This window comes from Prionailurus viverrinus, chromosome B3, assembly GCF_022837055.1.
Source record: "Prionailurus viverrinus isolate Anna chromosome B3, UM_Priviv_1.0, whole genome shotgun sequence".
Lineage (NCBI taxonomy): Eukaryota > Metazoa > Chordata > Mammalia > Carnivora > Felidae > Prionailurus > Prionailurus viverrinus.
In genome coordinates, this window is record NC_062566.1 from 12,981,792 (window position 1) to 12,997,611 (window position 15,820).

Genomic DNA, 15,820 nt, shown 5'->3' on the forward strand with positions numbered 1-15,820 from the left:
CAGGGGTGGGGTGCTGAGAGGGAGCTGCCCTCCAGAGTTGAAGCAGACAGGGTCTGCGGATGGATTGGATGGCAGTGGAAGAGAGGGACAGAAATCCCAGTTGATGCCAGTGCTCGTGGCCTGAATAACCGAAAAAAGGGAGCCCTCTTTGCTAGAGGGGGTTGGGGCAGGTGATTTGGCGGATCTGGATGGGAGATCAGAGTTCACTCTGGATGCCTCTTAGATACCCACCTGGTATTGTAGCATAAAATTATGCGCCTGGAGTTGAGGGTATTGTCTGGACTAGAGCTATAAACACTTAGGATTCAATTAACGCTTGTTATTATGAATACATGCAGGTTTGGGGTCTAAAACAGGTTATCGTGGTATTTAAATCCCTCCAGCTCTAACACTCAAGATCCTGAGTGACTGTGACATTTGCAAGCTCTTCCTATTTTGTTTGTGTGACTTGCTCAGCAAAGAGCGGCTTTGCTGTGGGTAAGAGAACGATTTCTCTGGACACTGTCAGCAGCACGCTTTCCCTGATGCAGAGCTACATTTCATCATCTGTTGTGATGCCATCCAAAAGTTCCCTAAATAGTAACTAAAAAAGGTGACCTCTCTCCCCAGCTTTTATAACATTAGGTGGATATGCTTTCGCTTGGTTACTTAGGATCAGCGTGCTGTATCTCATACTCCAGTGCGTCTGGCCTGGCCCACGGTTTGAAAACCTCTGGCAAGGTAGAAACCAGGTCTGAAGCTTTCTTCAACCAGTAGGATCAGTTACAATTTCTGTGGAGACTGTTAGGAGCCAATAATAAGTCTTAACGTTCCTGCTTCCAAAAGTCAAGTAATTTTCCTTTGACAGTTTAGGAAGGGTTGAATCACATGGAAATACGGTGGGAACTATATTTTTTAACTTACACCCAGTTTGATTTTCTTCCTCGTATTTTGTGGGGGTGCAGAACCATTCTAGAGTGCCCTCTGGGGAGAGAGAGAATCTTTGGGCATACCTCTTTGGCCTGGCTGGGGGTCCTGACCTCCTCAGGACGTTTGTGGTTGGAGAATCGAGTGCACGTGATATTTTTTTTCTAAGCGAGTTCACAATAATTGAAGTTCTCTATAAAGAATACATTACTACAGATTCTCAAGTTTTGAGATTTAGGTTGAATTTCATGTAGTAGGAGTAATGGCTGTATGTTTATAGCACGTTTTAACTCTAATTTATACCTGGGATTATACTCCCTCTAACATGGGAGAACAGAGGATTTTAACACCAAGACTTAACTATAGATGGAGGAATATCCTGGCTAAATTCTGGCAACCTTGTCACTTAAATCCAGACTGGCCAATGGTCTGCTTAGGTGAAGGTCTTTACTTACATGCCAGTTTTCCAGGAGATTAACAGAGATCTACTCTGGGATACTTGCTAGTTCTTAAATGTACTTCTTTGCTTTAAAAGCTAAATAGTTTCAGTTTTTTGTTTTTAAGCACCCTTTATATACCAGGAGAATCTAACAATCATTCGCTGAGCTAGAACTCTTTGGGAGGCAGAATTATTTTCCTGAAGATTGTGCATTGTTTAAAATGGTAGATCCAGTGTGAGATCTTAGTTCATTCTTTGGTTTTATTTACATATTAATTGTGGACCTTTAGCATATCACCAGGTGCCTTTGCTGGAGGGATTACATGGGGAATGGAAATAGATCCCCTCTCCTTCTGGCGTTACAGTTTTTGAATTCCACAAAGATAAATATCTAAAAATGTAGCCAGTTTAGTGAACTGTATTCAGAAATAATGCTGTTTTCCATTACAAACCGGAAGTTAAAGTATATGGACTCATTCCAGTGTTTAAATATGTGTTCAGTTAATTATTCCTCAGAACTATAAAATATTATGCAAAAACTACAATTCAGAGTAATGCAAAGCTATAAAATGGCACTGATGGAGCCATTGTATTTATTAACTAAAAGGTATTGTCGATTTAAAATAGCACAACTTGGGGTGCCCGGTGCGGGGGGCGGAGCTCAGTTGGTTAAGCATCTGACTTCAGCTCAGGTCGTGATCTCACGGTTTGTGAGTTCAAGCCCCACATTGGGCTCTGTGCTGACAGCTCAGAGCCTGGAGCCTGCTTCGGATTCTGTGTCTCCCTCTTTCTCTCTGCCCCTCCCTTCTTGTGCTCTGTCTCTCAAAAATAAATAAACATTAAAAAACAAACAAAAAAACTAAAACCACATCTTGAGGAGGTACTATTATCTTGATCATTTCCAGTCCAACTCACCAGTTGTGTACTGTGTGACGTAGAGGGAGTGGGCATTTTTCTAGAGGAGGGGGATGCCCAACGTGGCAGACCAAGCCCGTCAGTGTCTCCCAGCCAGGGGGAGAGAAGGATAGATGTAATTACCAGGTGTGAGTGGAACCAACATAAGGGCTGTGAGGATGATGTGAGCATGTGCAGAGAGAGTGCTTACGACTCTGTGCTACAAGTACAGTCAGAAGATTTATGTCCCGTTCTGAATTGACATTTATGCCTAGAAGATATTTCTGTCTCATCAATGTAGCTTTCTCCCCAGATGATTGTAAAGTAGCTTTTCTAGGTGAAACACAGAGCTCTGTCAGTATACCTGCTTATTGTTGGGGAAATCATGAGTACGGAGAAGATCCTGTTTCACATCTGAGCGACTTCTGTTTTTGATGTTGTAAACCCCCTGCTCTCTGGTCTGGGCTTACTTTCAATAGCATCTTCGTAGACTGGTTTGATATGCTGAGTTTCCTAAGCAGAGATTCTTTAAGAGACTCCTAAACATTCATTATTATTAGAAAGTAGGAGCAGAGGAGCCAGTGTCCTATCAAAATTGTCCATGTGCAATACAAAACAACTTTCATGTGGGGGTGCCTGGGTGGCTCAGTCGGTGAAGCATCTAACTTCAGCTCAGGTCATGATCTCACACTTCGTGAGTTCAAGTCCTGCGTCGGGCTCTGTGCTGACAGCTCAGAACCTGGAGCCTCTTCAGATTCTGTGTCTCCCCCTCTCTCTGCCCTTCCCCTGCTCACTTGCGCGTACTCTCCCTCTCTCTCTCAAAAATAAACATTAAAAAAAATTAAAAAAAACTTTAATGTGGAAGAAATCCTGTATTTAAAAGTCAAAATATAAAAATGCCCTGACAATGACTGCATCTTTAAGAAGCCTAGAGGTGGTTGTGTGTGTGTGTGTGTGTGTGTGTGTGTGTGTGTGTGTGTCTTGAACTGTTGGTACCTTCAGTCTGACCAAGCAAAGCTCTAGTCCTGTGATCTAAAAGCCCTTTGTTCTCTTTAGAGAGTGATTACCTGCCTGGAGGATGAGAAGGCGGCCCTTACCTTGGCCATGGCGGACCGGTTGCGGGACTATCAGGAGCTTGTGCAGGTGAAGACTGGCCTCAGCCGGGAGGTGGCAACATATCGGTAAGGATGCTGTGCAAAGAGGTTGCCTTGGCGAAGCTAGAGATCCCCCATAGCCTCCAGAGTCCCTGAGGCTCCATGATAATCAGAGGACAAATCCTGGTGTGGCCAGCCCTGGAGTCCAGGGCTAGAGAGGAGGAAGAGCGGGGCCTCACTTAGATCACCAAGCCAATGCTCCCCACCCCCAGTGATGGGAATGGCAGAATTCCTACCCTTGCCTGTTGTCTGTGTGTCCTGGGCCCCAGGGAAGAGTTTTACATGTGTCAGCTCCTTAAATCCTAGGAATTAGCTCCTGCGTTTACAGAGGGACAAACTTCACTCAGGGAAGTTATGGAGCTAGAATGTGGGGGGTCAGGACTCAGACCCAGAAACTCCCAAGTCCACGTGCCTGTTGCACTGTTCATATCTCAGGGCTCTGATTCTACTCCCCACAGCTTTGGCCTTGAGGAACTGCATTTCTGCCAGCAGATGAGCATGCTACTTTAGGCACTTGGCTTTGTTTATGGAGATGTTGACTTGAATCAGGGGTGAGCAACCCAGATTAAAAGGTCTCAAAGCCCTCAAAGGGGCTGGGTGCTGGGTGGGCAGAGAACATAGCCCGGGGCCCCTGGAACTGCCTGTGGGCCAGCAGAGCAATGCTTCCCTTGGCGTTCCTTTCCCCTCCGGCTCCCCATGGTAAGCAGTCTTTGGTTGGGGTGGTGCCCCATATTTCCTGCAGCTTTCATGCTCAATGAGGACTGGGTACAGAGGGGCCCAGATCTCAGACACTTACAGTGGAAGCACTTTAGGAGACCCTGGATCCCCGCTTGTGAGGATGATAATAGCAACCAACATTATCGAGCAAGCCCTTTGTGGCTGTTCACTGTTCCACAGTCTCCCTCTCTGGGTGGGTAGATATTCCTCACCTCTTTCCCAGGTGCGAGAGAGAGGGGCCTGGTAGCCACCGCCCCCCCCCCCCCCCCCCCGACTGCTTCACTTCCAGGATATGTCGGAGCATAAATTGATTGAGGGTGTGAACGAGCTCTGGAAAATCTGCCTTGGCAAGTGAGTAGAAGACATGGTCATAAGTGCCATCTTCTGACAACATCACTGCTAACAGATTGGGGGAGTTCAACCTGGAGAGGAAAAGGAGGGGACCAGGGTCCACTCCCTTGATTAGAGACAGAGCCAGGGCAGAGGCAGGCCTAGTTCAGCACTCCCTGTGGGCTGCAGTCTTCTGATCATGATTTTGCTCTCAGAATACCCAAATGGCCTGGGTAGCTTTGATATATATTAGTAGCCTAATGTAGCCTCCGGCCAGCCTCACTGTCTGTATTGTCTGGAAGGACTCGCCTCAGCCACCCTCTCATCGAGGCCCTTAGTATCATCAGTGAAGAGGGAGCAGGCAGTGGGGCAGCCCCTGGCCTGGGCCCAAGGCAGCCACTAGGGGGTGAGGTCCGCCTAGGGCCCAGCAGCTGAATGGAAGGGTGGGCAAGCCAGTGGGGGCTTTGCTGCGCCCCTCCCTCTGAAAGCCGTGCTGTGGCTGAGCGCTGCAGAGGCCGTGGTAGTCCGGATGCGGACAGAGGGTGGAGGAGGCGACTGCCAGCCTGTCCCTTCTCAAACTCCATCTCCCACATTGTCCTTGGAGACCCCCTGGGATGAACGATTGCAAAATTAAATTGGTAGGGAGTTCCAACAAATGCTGCATGAGAGAATCTGGGTTTACTAATAAGGAAAACTTCAAAACGGGCTTTATTCAGGGGGAAGGAAGCATTAATCAGGATTTTCTTCACTTACAAGTGACAGAAGGCCTTCTCAGACTGGCTCAAGCCAAGAGCAGTGTTTATTACTCGCTTAACTGAAGAAGTGCCTAGTTTCAGGCACAGTAGATCCGAGTGCCGTGGTGAGGTTTGATGGTGACTGTCCCTGCCACTTGCTCTGGTCTCTTCCTTCTTGGCTCTGCCCACACTGCAGCAGGATGGGCCCCAGGCAGTGCCAGGCTTTGACCTGGAGGTCAGAGGAAGGGGCTCTTTCACATCCATCCCACCAGAACTCCTGGGCCCAGCTCTCTGGCTCTCTTGGGCCACGTGTTTGTCCCTGGTCAGGGGGACAAAGTCCTCCGGGGCTTGGAACAAGGGGTCACCCTCCCTTGAGTCCCACGGATTGAGATAGCGGGGAGGTACCCTGAACTTGCATTGACCTGGAGCAGGTGTGGGTTGTCCCAGCAGTGTGACGGTCGGCAGGGGCCCAGTGTACTGCTTCTGTCTGTTGCTGGCATTTCTCTAACCCAATTAAGGGTTGACTTGGCTACCCCCTAGGAATTAAGGTGGCAACAGGACATCCGGAAAGCAGGGGATTGATTTCACTGTGTGTCTCATTGAAGTCCAAGTTTGCATGGGGAAAATGATGAGCCTGGGCCTGGCCTTGCCTGGTTGCAGATACACCACTGGTGAGAACTGCTTGCAGGCCTCCCAGCTTCCCAGGGCTCAGGATTTAGTCTGGGAGGCGCCCACAGATCTAAAAGACATACAGGCAGTTGAATATAATCCCTTTCTTTGTATGAGCCAAAATTCTAGCATTATTATAGCTGCTGGGTGTCCTGCAGAAAAACCCTTGTCATATGTGACTCTTGTAGGGTTTTACCTCGCTGCCCAAATTCTAGGCCAGGTATCAGACTTCACATTTGCGTTAGTGCCCTTTTGTTCTTCTGACCCTTTCACAAGTGCCCGTTTGATCTTTGTAAGTCTTGACCCACTGTCTTTGAGGAAGTTGACCCTCTTTCCACACCCTGCCCCACTGAGTGCAGCAGAGACTGTCAGCCTCTTGGGGACCAGGGCCTAGGGCCCCCTGCAGTGTGACTTCTTACCAGCCCTGTCTGGAGGGGCCGAGGGTGGCTGACAGTGTGGCTGGCAGACAGTGTTGCTTTCCTCTCCTGACCGAGATCATCTACATTTGCCCCAGGTGTTCCGTGCAGTGCCCAGAGTTGATAGCCACCATTCTGACTAAGCATCTCATATGGAAGAGAAGGGGTTGTGGCTCCTTAAAGTCAGCAGCACATCCCAGTACAGCTGGAATTTGTCAGCTGTGCGGAGGCCGGCTCTCAAGTGTCACCAACACTTCTGAACCCAGATATCTGGCCCTTCACTGCGAAAAAGAAATACTAATAACAAAATTGTGTAATTTATAATTAAACGTAGACTTAGAGTTTATAAATAAATATACAGATTTAATAAGATAATAAAATTAGAACAAAGCAAACCCCGGAGTCTAAGGCTGGAGGATTTCAGCAAGCCTAGTGGGCCAGTTGGTGGCCAGGGAAGGTAGTGGTGTCTCACCTGGTGGGTGAGTGTGAGAATGAGCCCTCTCCTCGTGTGGGGCTGGCCGATGCTAAGACCAGGGCGAGCACCAGAGAAGGCGGGCTGGCACGGGGACCCGTGCTCACTCTCCTCTACCTGTCACCGGTGAAGTTGTCTGGGGCTGGAGGTGCTTGTCTGCCAGATCCGTGATTGTGAGTGTGTTTGTTACACTGGCAGCTGAGCGGCTGGAGGGGAGATGCTCAAATGGGACAGGGTGTGGTTCTCAGCTCCATCTGTACCTGGGGGTCATCTGGAGAACCTGATGAAGCTTCGGCCCCTGGGCCCAGTCCTAGATATTCCAGTTAACCTGGCCCAGGATGGGCCCAGGTCTGGTGGTTTTACAGCTCCGAGGAGGACCGTCAGGTGCAGCTGGGGTAGAGAAGCATGGGTGCAGACCAACAGGGTTGGCATCATCTCAAACCTGTGGGAAATGCAGAATCTCCGGCCCATTCCAGACCTCCTGGTCCAAGTCGGCCTCATGACGAGATCCCAGGTGATTCGTGTGCACATCACTGCTTACAGAGCGGCCTGGGGACATCCTGAAAGCATTAAGCCTGTCTCACAGTAGCCTAGAGATGAGGCAAATGAAGGGCAGGCTTACTGGTTGCCGGGTGCTATGGGGGCATCGTGGATGAGGCACGCAGCCACGGGCTTCCAGGAAGATCGTGTGGGAAGGGCTTCCGGGCAGAAGGGCCAGCCTGGGTGAGGATCTGAGGACGGAGCTAGTGTGGCATCTGTGGCAGTGCCGGGAATTTGGGCAGCTTGGTTTTGGGGGCCTGGCATGGAGGGCTGTGTGTGTGATGGATGGGCAAGAGCCACCCCTGTGAGGCTATGTTTTGTGAGTGGGGTCTGCCTTCCGGCTGCTCCAGAGACGCTGGCAGGCAGGGCGCTGTGCCTGCTCAGACGGGCCACAGACATATAGCCAGTGGCTTGGTGCTGAGGGTCATGTGCGGTGGATGAGGCTGCGTGGATGTAGGTCACCTCCTGCACTGTGTAGGAAACAAGAAACGCCCTACAAGACACACAACTGCGAGGCATCTGGAGATCAGAAGGGAGTTCTGAGAATCAGGGAGGGCTTCAGGAGGGAGGTGAGACTGATCTGGATCTTGAAGGATGGTGGAGATTCGATCAGACATGTAAGGAGAGAGGGGAGGCAGGAAGTGGGGGGTGGCATGTGGGGAGGGACCAGTCCCCTTAGGTGAAAAGCCAAACAAGGTGATAAAAGAGCACACGTGCCAAGAAAACACTGTAGACCGTTTACTGCCAGCTAACAGGGTCAGATAAAGATGGTTCAGAGGAGGGACAGAGAGCTGCCAGCCGAGGTTGGCAGGAGAGATTTTCAAGAGATGTGAGATTTGAGTTGGCCTTGAAGGGCTGGGAAAGTCGGCAGTAGGAAGTGGGCTGACAGGAAGGACTCCGGAAGAAGCTCCAGGTGGAGGAGTCGGATCAGAAAACAGGTGGAGGAAGGAGAATGCAAGGTGAGTGAGCAGAGGCCTGGGAAGAGGGCAGATGGAGGGGCCTCGACTGGAGGCCACTGAGGTGGAATCTGCACAAGCAGGGGGCAGGGAGGTGGCCGCTGGCAGCTAAAGGGCAGGACGACTGCGTGCCGAGGTTGCGGGGGGTGGGGGGATGGGTGGTGATGTGGGTGCAGGGAGGCCTCAGGAGGTCTCCGGTCACTGGCGATTCAGGTAGAGAGGACCTGACATGGGTGGCCGAGGGAGCCTCTGCGTAGGCTGACCAAGGCGCCGGAGCCTGGCTGGGGGGAGCCCAGGAGCGTGGGAGAAGGGCGCCGCTCTTCATTACGTGCTCATGCAGACGAGACCTTGGCAGCGAGCCTTGTCTGTGAAGCAGCTGCTTGTTCAGGTTCCGTGAAAACCAGGGGCCAGTGATGCTGTCCAGAGCCCACGGCACCCCAGACCCCCCCGCACTGCTGACACGAAGACCTGGTCCCAAAACTGCAGATTGAGAGCTTGCATAAACGCAGCTAGAAAATAGTCTCCTTGCCCTGCCCCCCCCCCCTCACACACAAAAAGAGAACAGAACCCAGTCATCAGGAATAAGCGATTAGAAAATAGAATGAAAAAAAAAACCACTTAGGGGTGAAACAAGAAAAAAATGCAAAAACACCCAGGAGTAAACGGAGTCCAGAAACCACAAAACTGCAGGCTATGAAAATCGTGTGCACAAGAGTCCCGTCCTGGCTTTCTAATCTGCGGGGTCAGGTGATGCTTTCTCCCTCAAAATATAAAATGATGCTTTGTGTTTTAGGTTTTGGGGGTGAAATATATAACAGTTGTTCTAAATGTCGCTTGGAGAAATGGAAAGCAGGGCCAGACGATTTTTCAAAAGAAAAATACTGAAGGGAGTCTTGCTTTACATATGAACATGTAATGCAAAGATTGGCTGCCTGCGATCTGTCAGGCAAAGTCCTTTTTAAAAGGTTAGGTTGGAAACAACAACGTCAAAGTCAAAACATGTTCATTGTATGTCTGCGCAGCGGGGACGTGCGAGCTTCCTGTTTCCTCTTTGTAATGGCAGCAGAGACAGCGTGTTTCAAATGGGGGAAATAAATATTCAGTCTCTGGGTTTGGACCGCTAATAAAGCAATACAGATAATTCCTGCCATTGGCAAGTTCATCGTCGTAATGATATTTTTGGTTGCTGTATTATTTTTTTAGGATTACCTATCCCTTTGCGTGCTCCAGTTCAAAGGAAAAACAGTCCTTTGGAATTTCTCAAGCTCTTGGAGGAATACATTTAGTTTTTCTAAATTAAATCCTACTCTTTTGAAAACTTATAACCACGTGTCATAAAACTCAACCACGTGGCTGAGACTTAGCCAGTTATTAGGTGAGATCTTTGAAGTTCATGATGTCTTGTAGTTTCGGGGAGAGGAGACAGAAAGGATGGACCCTATGTTTGGTTGCTAGCCTTCCCCATGTCACTGAAGAAACGGGTTACCCTTCATTAACCAGGATCGTAGGTTATCCAGAAACTCTTCCCCTCTTGGGCTGCTTCAGTTAACTGAAAATTAGCTCTCTTCTCAGGTCAGTAGAAGATGATGACGATTGTGAACATTTACTGAGCACCTGTTCTGTGACCACTGTTGTTGTGAGAATTTTCCAGTTTACCGGCACCACACACTGGTGAATGCTGCCTGTTTCTGAAATGGGGAAAGTGAGTCACAGAGGGTTTGAGTATCTTGCCCAAGGTCACAGAATGAGGAAGTGGCAGGCCCAGGATTTGAATCCACACAGCCCGACTCTGGAAGTTTCTCCATCAACCACTCCCTATGCTTCCTTCCTTTCTCTGTTTTATTAGTAATCTTGGCCCCACTGTTGATCATTTGATTTTTTTTTTCTAGTCTCTAGAACAGATGGATGGACCTTTGATACGTGATTTAGCACTGAGCACAGAGGGAATGACCAGAAGCAGCATGGCCCTAGTGTGACCTTCCACAAAACACCTGTAGTGTGGGGCGGAGCCTTGCCAGTGTGGATGGTCATATTGTCCTCTGTCTCCGCCTCCCACTCCTGCACCCAGCCCTGAGTCCAGTCAGGGTGGCAGGCAGCCCCCTACCCTCTCTGGATCTTAGAGGCCAGGGAGGCAGTTCTGAGGCTCCTTCCCGGCTCTGTCCCCTTTGCCTCCCCTCACCGCCCCCCCCCCCCTTGCACTTAGCCAGGAAGCACTTTGTGAACCATCCCAGTAGACTCCACTGGCATCACTTCTGGAAACATCTTCCAGCTGTCCCTCTTCCCTCACTCTTGTCCACACTTATTGCGAACAGAGGCGTGCCTTGTGCCCCCAGTGAGGAATCATAGCGGACGTGCCCTGTAATTGCATTAGGATAATCTATCCCGGCCAGAGAGCCCCCACCGTGGGCCTGGCTCTGATGACCAGTGGGGTCTATTAGGGCCTGGAGCCTGGCCAGAGGCCACATTATAGCTCACTTACGCACTATGGATTTGTCTCGGACTCCTTAATGAGGCCAGGGACTTGGTTTTCCTGCACATGTTTGCTTATTTTCCTGCTCTAACAGGCTGCCAGCCTGCGGGGCTGTATAAAATGTTCACTAATAGCTCGTGATTCAGGGGGTTGGCATTTCTCACAGTCACCACGGCTTGGCGGCCATTTTCCTCCAATGCTCTCGAAATAACCAGAGAACGCTCTACCCTTTTCTTAAAGTTGTAGGAGTCTGTTCCCTAAAAATGTTCTTTTTAGAGCTTTTGAGGAAATTTCTGGCGTCTCCTCGGCAGAGTTTGTTTGTGCCTCTGTCCTTTGAGTCCTGTGAGCTGCGTTGGCACAGGGCAGGACTCTGTGTGTGTCAGGAGAGGTGTCTGTTAATTAAGGTGTGAATTAAATGACAGTCCCTCAACTGTGCCTATAAGACTCTGTGCTGGACACTCGGGCAGAGAAGGTGACACATGGCTTTGCCTTCCGGGAGCCAGCCATTGAGAGGATGACCGAGTTCTTCCCCGGAAGAAGCTTCATTGTGGGAGAGCCCTGGAGGGGCGTTTTTGAATATACTTTGATTGATACGTTCTGGAGGGTCTGTCTGCCGGATTTGTTCTTTTGAAAGTGTGTGTGAAATCCTGATGTGTTAGGCGTGGCAGGAAGGTCTAAGCAGCTTGCAGGGATGATGGGCGCCTGGGCTCCATCGACCCTCCCCACTGGTGAGCTGTGTGCCTTTGGACAAGACACTCTGCCTGCACTCCAGTGCTCTTACCTCTGAGCCGGATGCTTATTGTTGGCCCTGTGTGGGGCGGGATGGGGGGTGCTAGGAGGGCTTCATGAGGGTCAGAGCCATGCTCGGTGCGCAGACTTAGCCAGGGCCGGTGACCAGCACGTGACCACACAGACCCCCTCAGGTGACTGGTGCCCGCTCCTCGGTAACCGTAGCCTCCCCCTCAGGGTCCTGAACTCAGTCAGAGTTTGGTGATGGTTGGATTTCCTGAGAGAGGAACAAAAGCATTCTCTCTGAGGGATGGGGGAAGCTATTTCTATCCCCCAGGGGATTTTCTTTATCCCGAACACCCCCAGCCCCCTGCCCTGCCTTGTCACTGAGTTCTCTGCTGACCCGGACTCCTCCTGGAACCTAAAACGCTTGGTCATGAGGATGTGGGATTAACGGGTTGGTGTCCCGTTTCCTGGCTTCTGCCCCGAGTGGACGGGCTGGGGCTCTGGACTGGGCCCCTCATCTTCCTGAGTGAGTACCTCAGTCCCTGCTTCGGTGGCAGACCCCCTACCCTGCCGTATACACCTTGAGTGGGATCCCGTTCGCCCTTGTCTTTGCTTTTTTCCTCTGAAGGTGGGGGGGGCCTCTTCCTTGGCCATCCCCCACCTGCCCACGGGGTTCTCGCACTTACGGGGATCACCACATTTGAATCGGTGGAAATAGAACTTGGCGCTGGTTTGCCTGAACCACTGAGTCCCTGCTCGGATCTGGCATCTCTCCTCCGTTTTTGTGCCCAGCTCCCAGTGGTAATATCAGTATTTCCAAGTGGGCCCGGCTCCTGGTTGCCCTTTGCCATATACAGTGTGTTTCTTGGAACTGACGTTAGTGACTTCACACATTGCTCTAGCAACCAAGACAACTGTTGTGGCTGCAGCGGCCAGCGTCCTCGGGGTCTCTCTGAGTGACGGACATCCCGGTGCTGACCTGTCCCAGCACGCCGGGTGTTTCAGGCCCAGAGCCTGACACCCCATTCTCCCCCAGGGCTCTGAGTTGTGTGCGTGAATGACAGCTTACTGAAGACACCGCAGTTTTAGACTTCTGGATGTGGCCAAAGGAATCACCCGATCAAGTGCCTTTTGCTGTTTCATTAAAGGAGAGACCAGGATGCTTCTCTGGATGACACGGTGGAGAGGTGGTCTGCAGCCTGTCCTTTTCCTCTTCTACCTGCCCGCTTCCCATCTCTTGTTTTCCCTTTTCTCCCAGTGTAAAAACCATAAATGCATTCTGGCTGCCTTATTTACAAACCAGTGTCAGTCCTTGCTCTGCTCTTAGTCGACCCCCAACGTGTGACTCCAGAGAGACCCCTGTGGGAGTTATGATTATTCTGGGGCCCTTTAGCCCTGGGGAGATCTGCCGTGCCTGGGCCTGTCCCCGCTTCCCAGACAAGCCAGACCCCTGATCCCCATTCCTAGGCCCACATCTCTCTTCTCCTTTTCCTTGTCCTGGGCTTGGAAGGGCTTTCTAGAATGTCTGTAGCCCTCACCCCACATTATGTTCATTGCTCTATCCAGCCAGGCCCACTGAGGTGGGCTTCGATCCCTGTGGTGCAGTATCTTCAGGCACAAGTCCTGTGACACTGGGACACTGTGCTCATGGACCAGATACTACATACTATGGCTTACAGCAGCACTTCTCACTCTTTTATTTCCTGATGAATTTTTTTCTAATTTTTACAGAGCCTTACTAGAAGGAGAAAGTAATCCAGAGATACTGATCTTGACTGAGCGCATCGAAAACGTGCCACAAGGTAAATACAAGAAAAGCTAAATATTTAATTGTAGGGTGTTTTCTATATGAACAGGTTGATTCCATGGTTAAATAGTAAGGCATCATTTGTCAGGAAGAATTTGGGATTAGGTATGATTTTTTTTTTTTCAGATAAGTGTCATTCATGCCTCTCTTAAGTACCAGCCAGATTTTATTTGATAGGCTGTGGTTTAAATAGCAATGTAAGTGTGAATGCATGGGACAGTGTTTAGTAAGCTCATTTATTCATGTAGCCAATACTTTGGGGGCGTTTCCTACCCAGTGTGGTGAGTGGGGAGGAAGGGGGTGCTGATGGAGAGGCGGGAAGGGTGAAGGGCGAGGAGACAGTGGACATGGACTTGTTTGCCATACCCTTCAGAAGGAACACCCTTTACGGACCAAAGACTTACAGGTTGTTTTTTTTCCCCCCACCACTTCTGGATATATATATATTTTTTATTTTTTATTTATTTTTTTTCCCTTTTATTTTTTGATTTTTTTTCAATATGAAATTTATCGTCAAATTGGTTTCCATACAACACCCAGTGCTCATCCCAACAGGTGCTCTCCTCAAAATGCGTCACCACCCCTCCCCCTCCCCCTCCCCCCCCCCATCAACCCTCAGTTTGTTCTCAGTATTTAAGAGTCTCTTATGGTTTGCTTCCTTCCATCTCTGTAACTTTTTTTCCCCCCTTCCCCTCCTCCCGGTCTTCTGTTAAGTTTCTTAGGATCCACATATGAGTGAAAACATATGGTATCTGTCTTTCTCTGTATGGCTTATTTCACTTAGCATAACACTCTCCAGTTCCATCCATGCTGCTACAAAGGGCCATATTTCATTCTTTCTCATTGCCACGTAGTACTCCATTGTGTATATAAACCACAATTTCTTTATCCATTCATCAGTTGATGGACATTTAGGCTCTTTCCATAATTTGGCTATTGTTGAGAGTGCTGCTATAAACATTGGGGTACAAGTGCCCCTATGCATCAGCACTCCTGTATCCCTTGGGGAAATTCCTAGCAGTGCTATTGCTGGGTCATAGGGTAGATCTTACAGTTTTAACACAAGTATCAGGAGGTATTACTTTGTACGGCAAGTAGTCTGCTCTCTGGAACTCGCTGGCCCATGGGGGCAGAGGTGGGAACGGTTATACCGTTTGCAGCTCAGATTGACATGGGTAGCAGGTGTCACTGGGTGCCCTAAGGTCTGTCTTGATTGAGGCCAAAAGCTACAGAATAAAGGTCATATTTCCTGTAGCTACGGAACCAATGAACAGGTTAGTGTTCACTAGAAAGACCCTAAGAAACCTGCAGGATAACTTTAAAAAGGAAAAAAAAAGCTTAAAAGCCGTATAGAATCTTAAAGGGCTTTCTGGCTAAGCAAGGCAGATTAAATTACTTACAGTATGTTTAGTATATACCTTATTCAGCAGAGTTTCGGTCTGCATGAGTATTACCATATTCAAAATCATGGCAAATTGGGAATGCATATATTTGGTACATCTGTCAGGAGAATATTTAGTTAACTGCCAGTCTGGATAGATGGCATATTAAAAAAAAAAAACAATAGTTTCCATCTTTATTTTTCAAAAACAGGCAATTCACAGATTTGAAAGGTCACTGATTCAGAACAATAATTTTGGTTTCAGGTGTCTGTGACTGGTAGGAATTGGGTCTTAGACAATATCCAGTAAGTTTACTTACTGATTTTGAGAGTAAGGTTGAAAAAAAGCAAAGATGTTATTCACCAGATTTCAAGGTTTACTTCAGTCACTTAGATTTTTTACGTGAGGCTATTTAAGTCTGAAAGTCCATCACATCACTTAGAAGGGAGAGAGGAGAAAAGGGCTGGGGCCACACTTTGAGGAGAACCACCAGTTGAGGGCCAGGGCTTGCTAATCTTTGACTAGCTGAGTTCTTGGAGCCTAGGGAGAACTCAGCAGGAGGGTTACTGGGGCCTCTGTTAACTTGTTTCATTCACTGATTGTTTCATCTGGCTTGTTAAAGGATACAGAGACAGTATTTGTAAACTAAATCTATTTTAGCAGTTATGGATTAGGCTAAAAGAAAGTAGCATTAGAATAAAGAGGACCAATTGTGAACTCTTTTAATAGGCTTTGAGTTTCCAGATAGTTGTGTGTCCTGTGTGATATACATGCAGTTAACTGTTCACTGAATAAATGTACGGATGTGTTCTTAGATAGTGAATTTATCAATACTTATGAATACACTTATGTTTCTTTTGTAATATTGTATAGAATAATTCTGGCCACTTGCCCACACTCGGTTGACAGCCTAAAACCAGTCTGTCATCTTCCATATTTCTTGGTGAACCTTAATTAAAGACCAGATGGTTCTTGTAGTTTCCCAGGGATTCATCTTCTGGGGCTTCCCTGTTTAAGATCAGTATATTGACCTGAAAGGAGGAATCTTGGAGAAAATGTCCTGGCCTGGTCTTTCTCTTGTACCCTGAGCTCTGTCCTAAAGAGGCCCCTGGCTTTGGCTGATGTGACAGGGAGATCAAGGGTGGAGAGTGGGCTTTGCTAGCCTCAGCCTGATGGGGTGTGGTGGGCACAAGGGGGCG

General features: G+C 48.9%; 1 protein-coding gene across 2 annotated transcripts in view; it reads left to right on the plus strand.

The window, feature by feature from the left end:
- Positions 1–15,820, plus strand: part of SYNM (synemin) — a 28,275-nt gene that overhangs the window by 4,782 nt on the left and 7,673 nt on the right. For both annotated transcript variants that reach the window (XM_047864211.1, XM_047864213.1), the window contains exons 2-3: positions 3,296–3,420; positions 13,164–13,234. In XM_047864211.1, the coding sequence (XP_047720167.1) occupies positions 3,296–3,420; positions 13,164–13,234 (196 nt within the window). The remainder of the gene's footprint in view (positions 1–3,295; positions 3,421–13,163; positions 13,235–15,820) is intronic.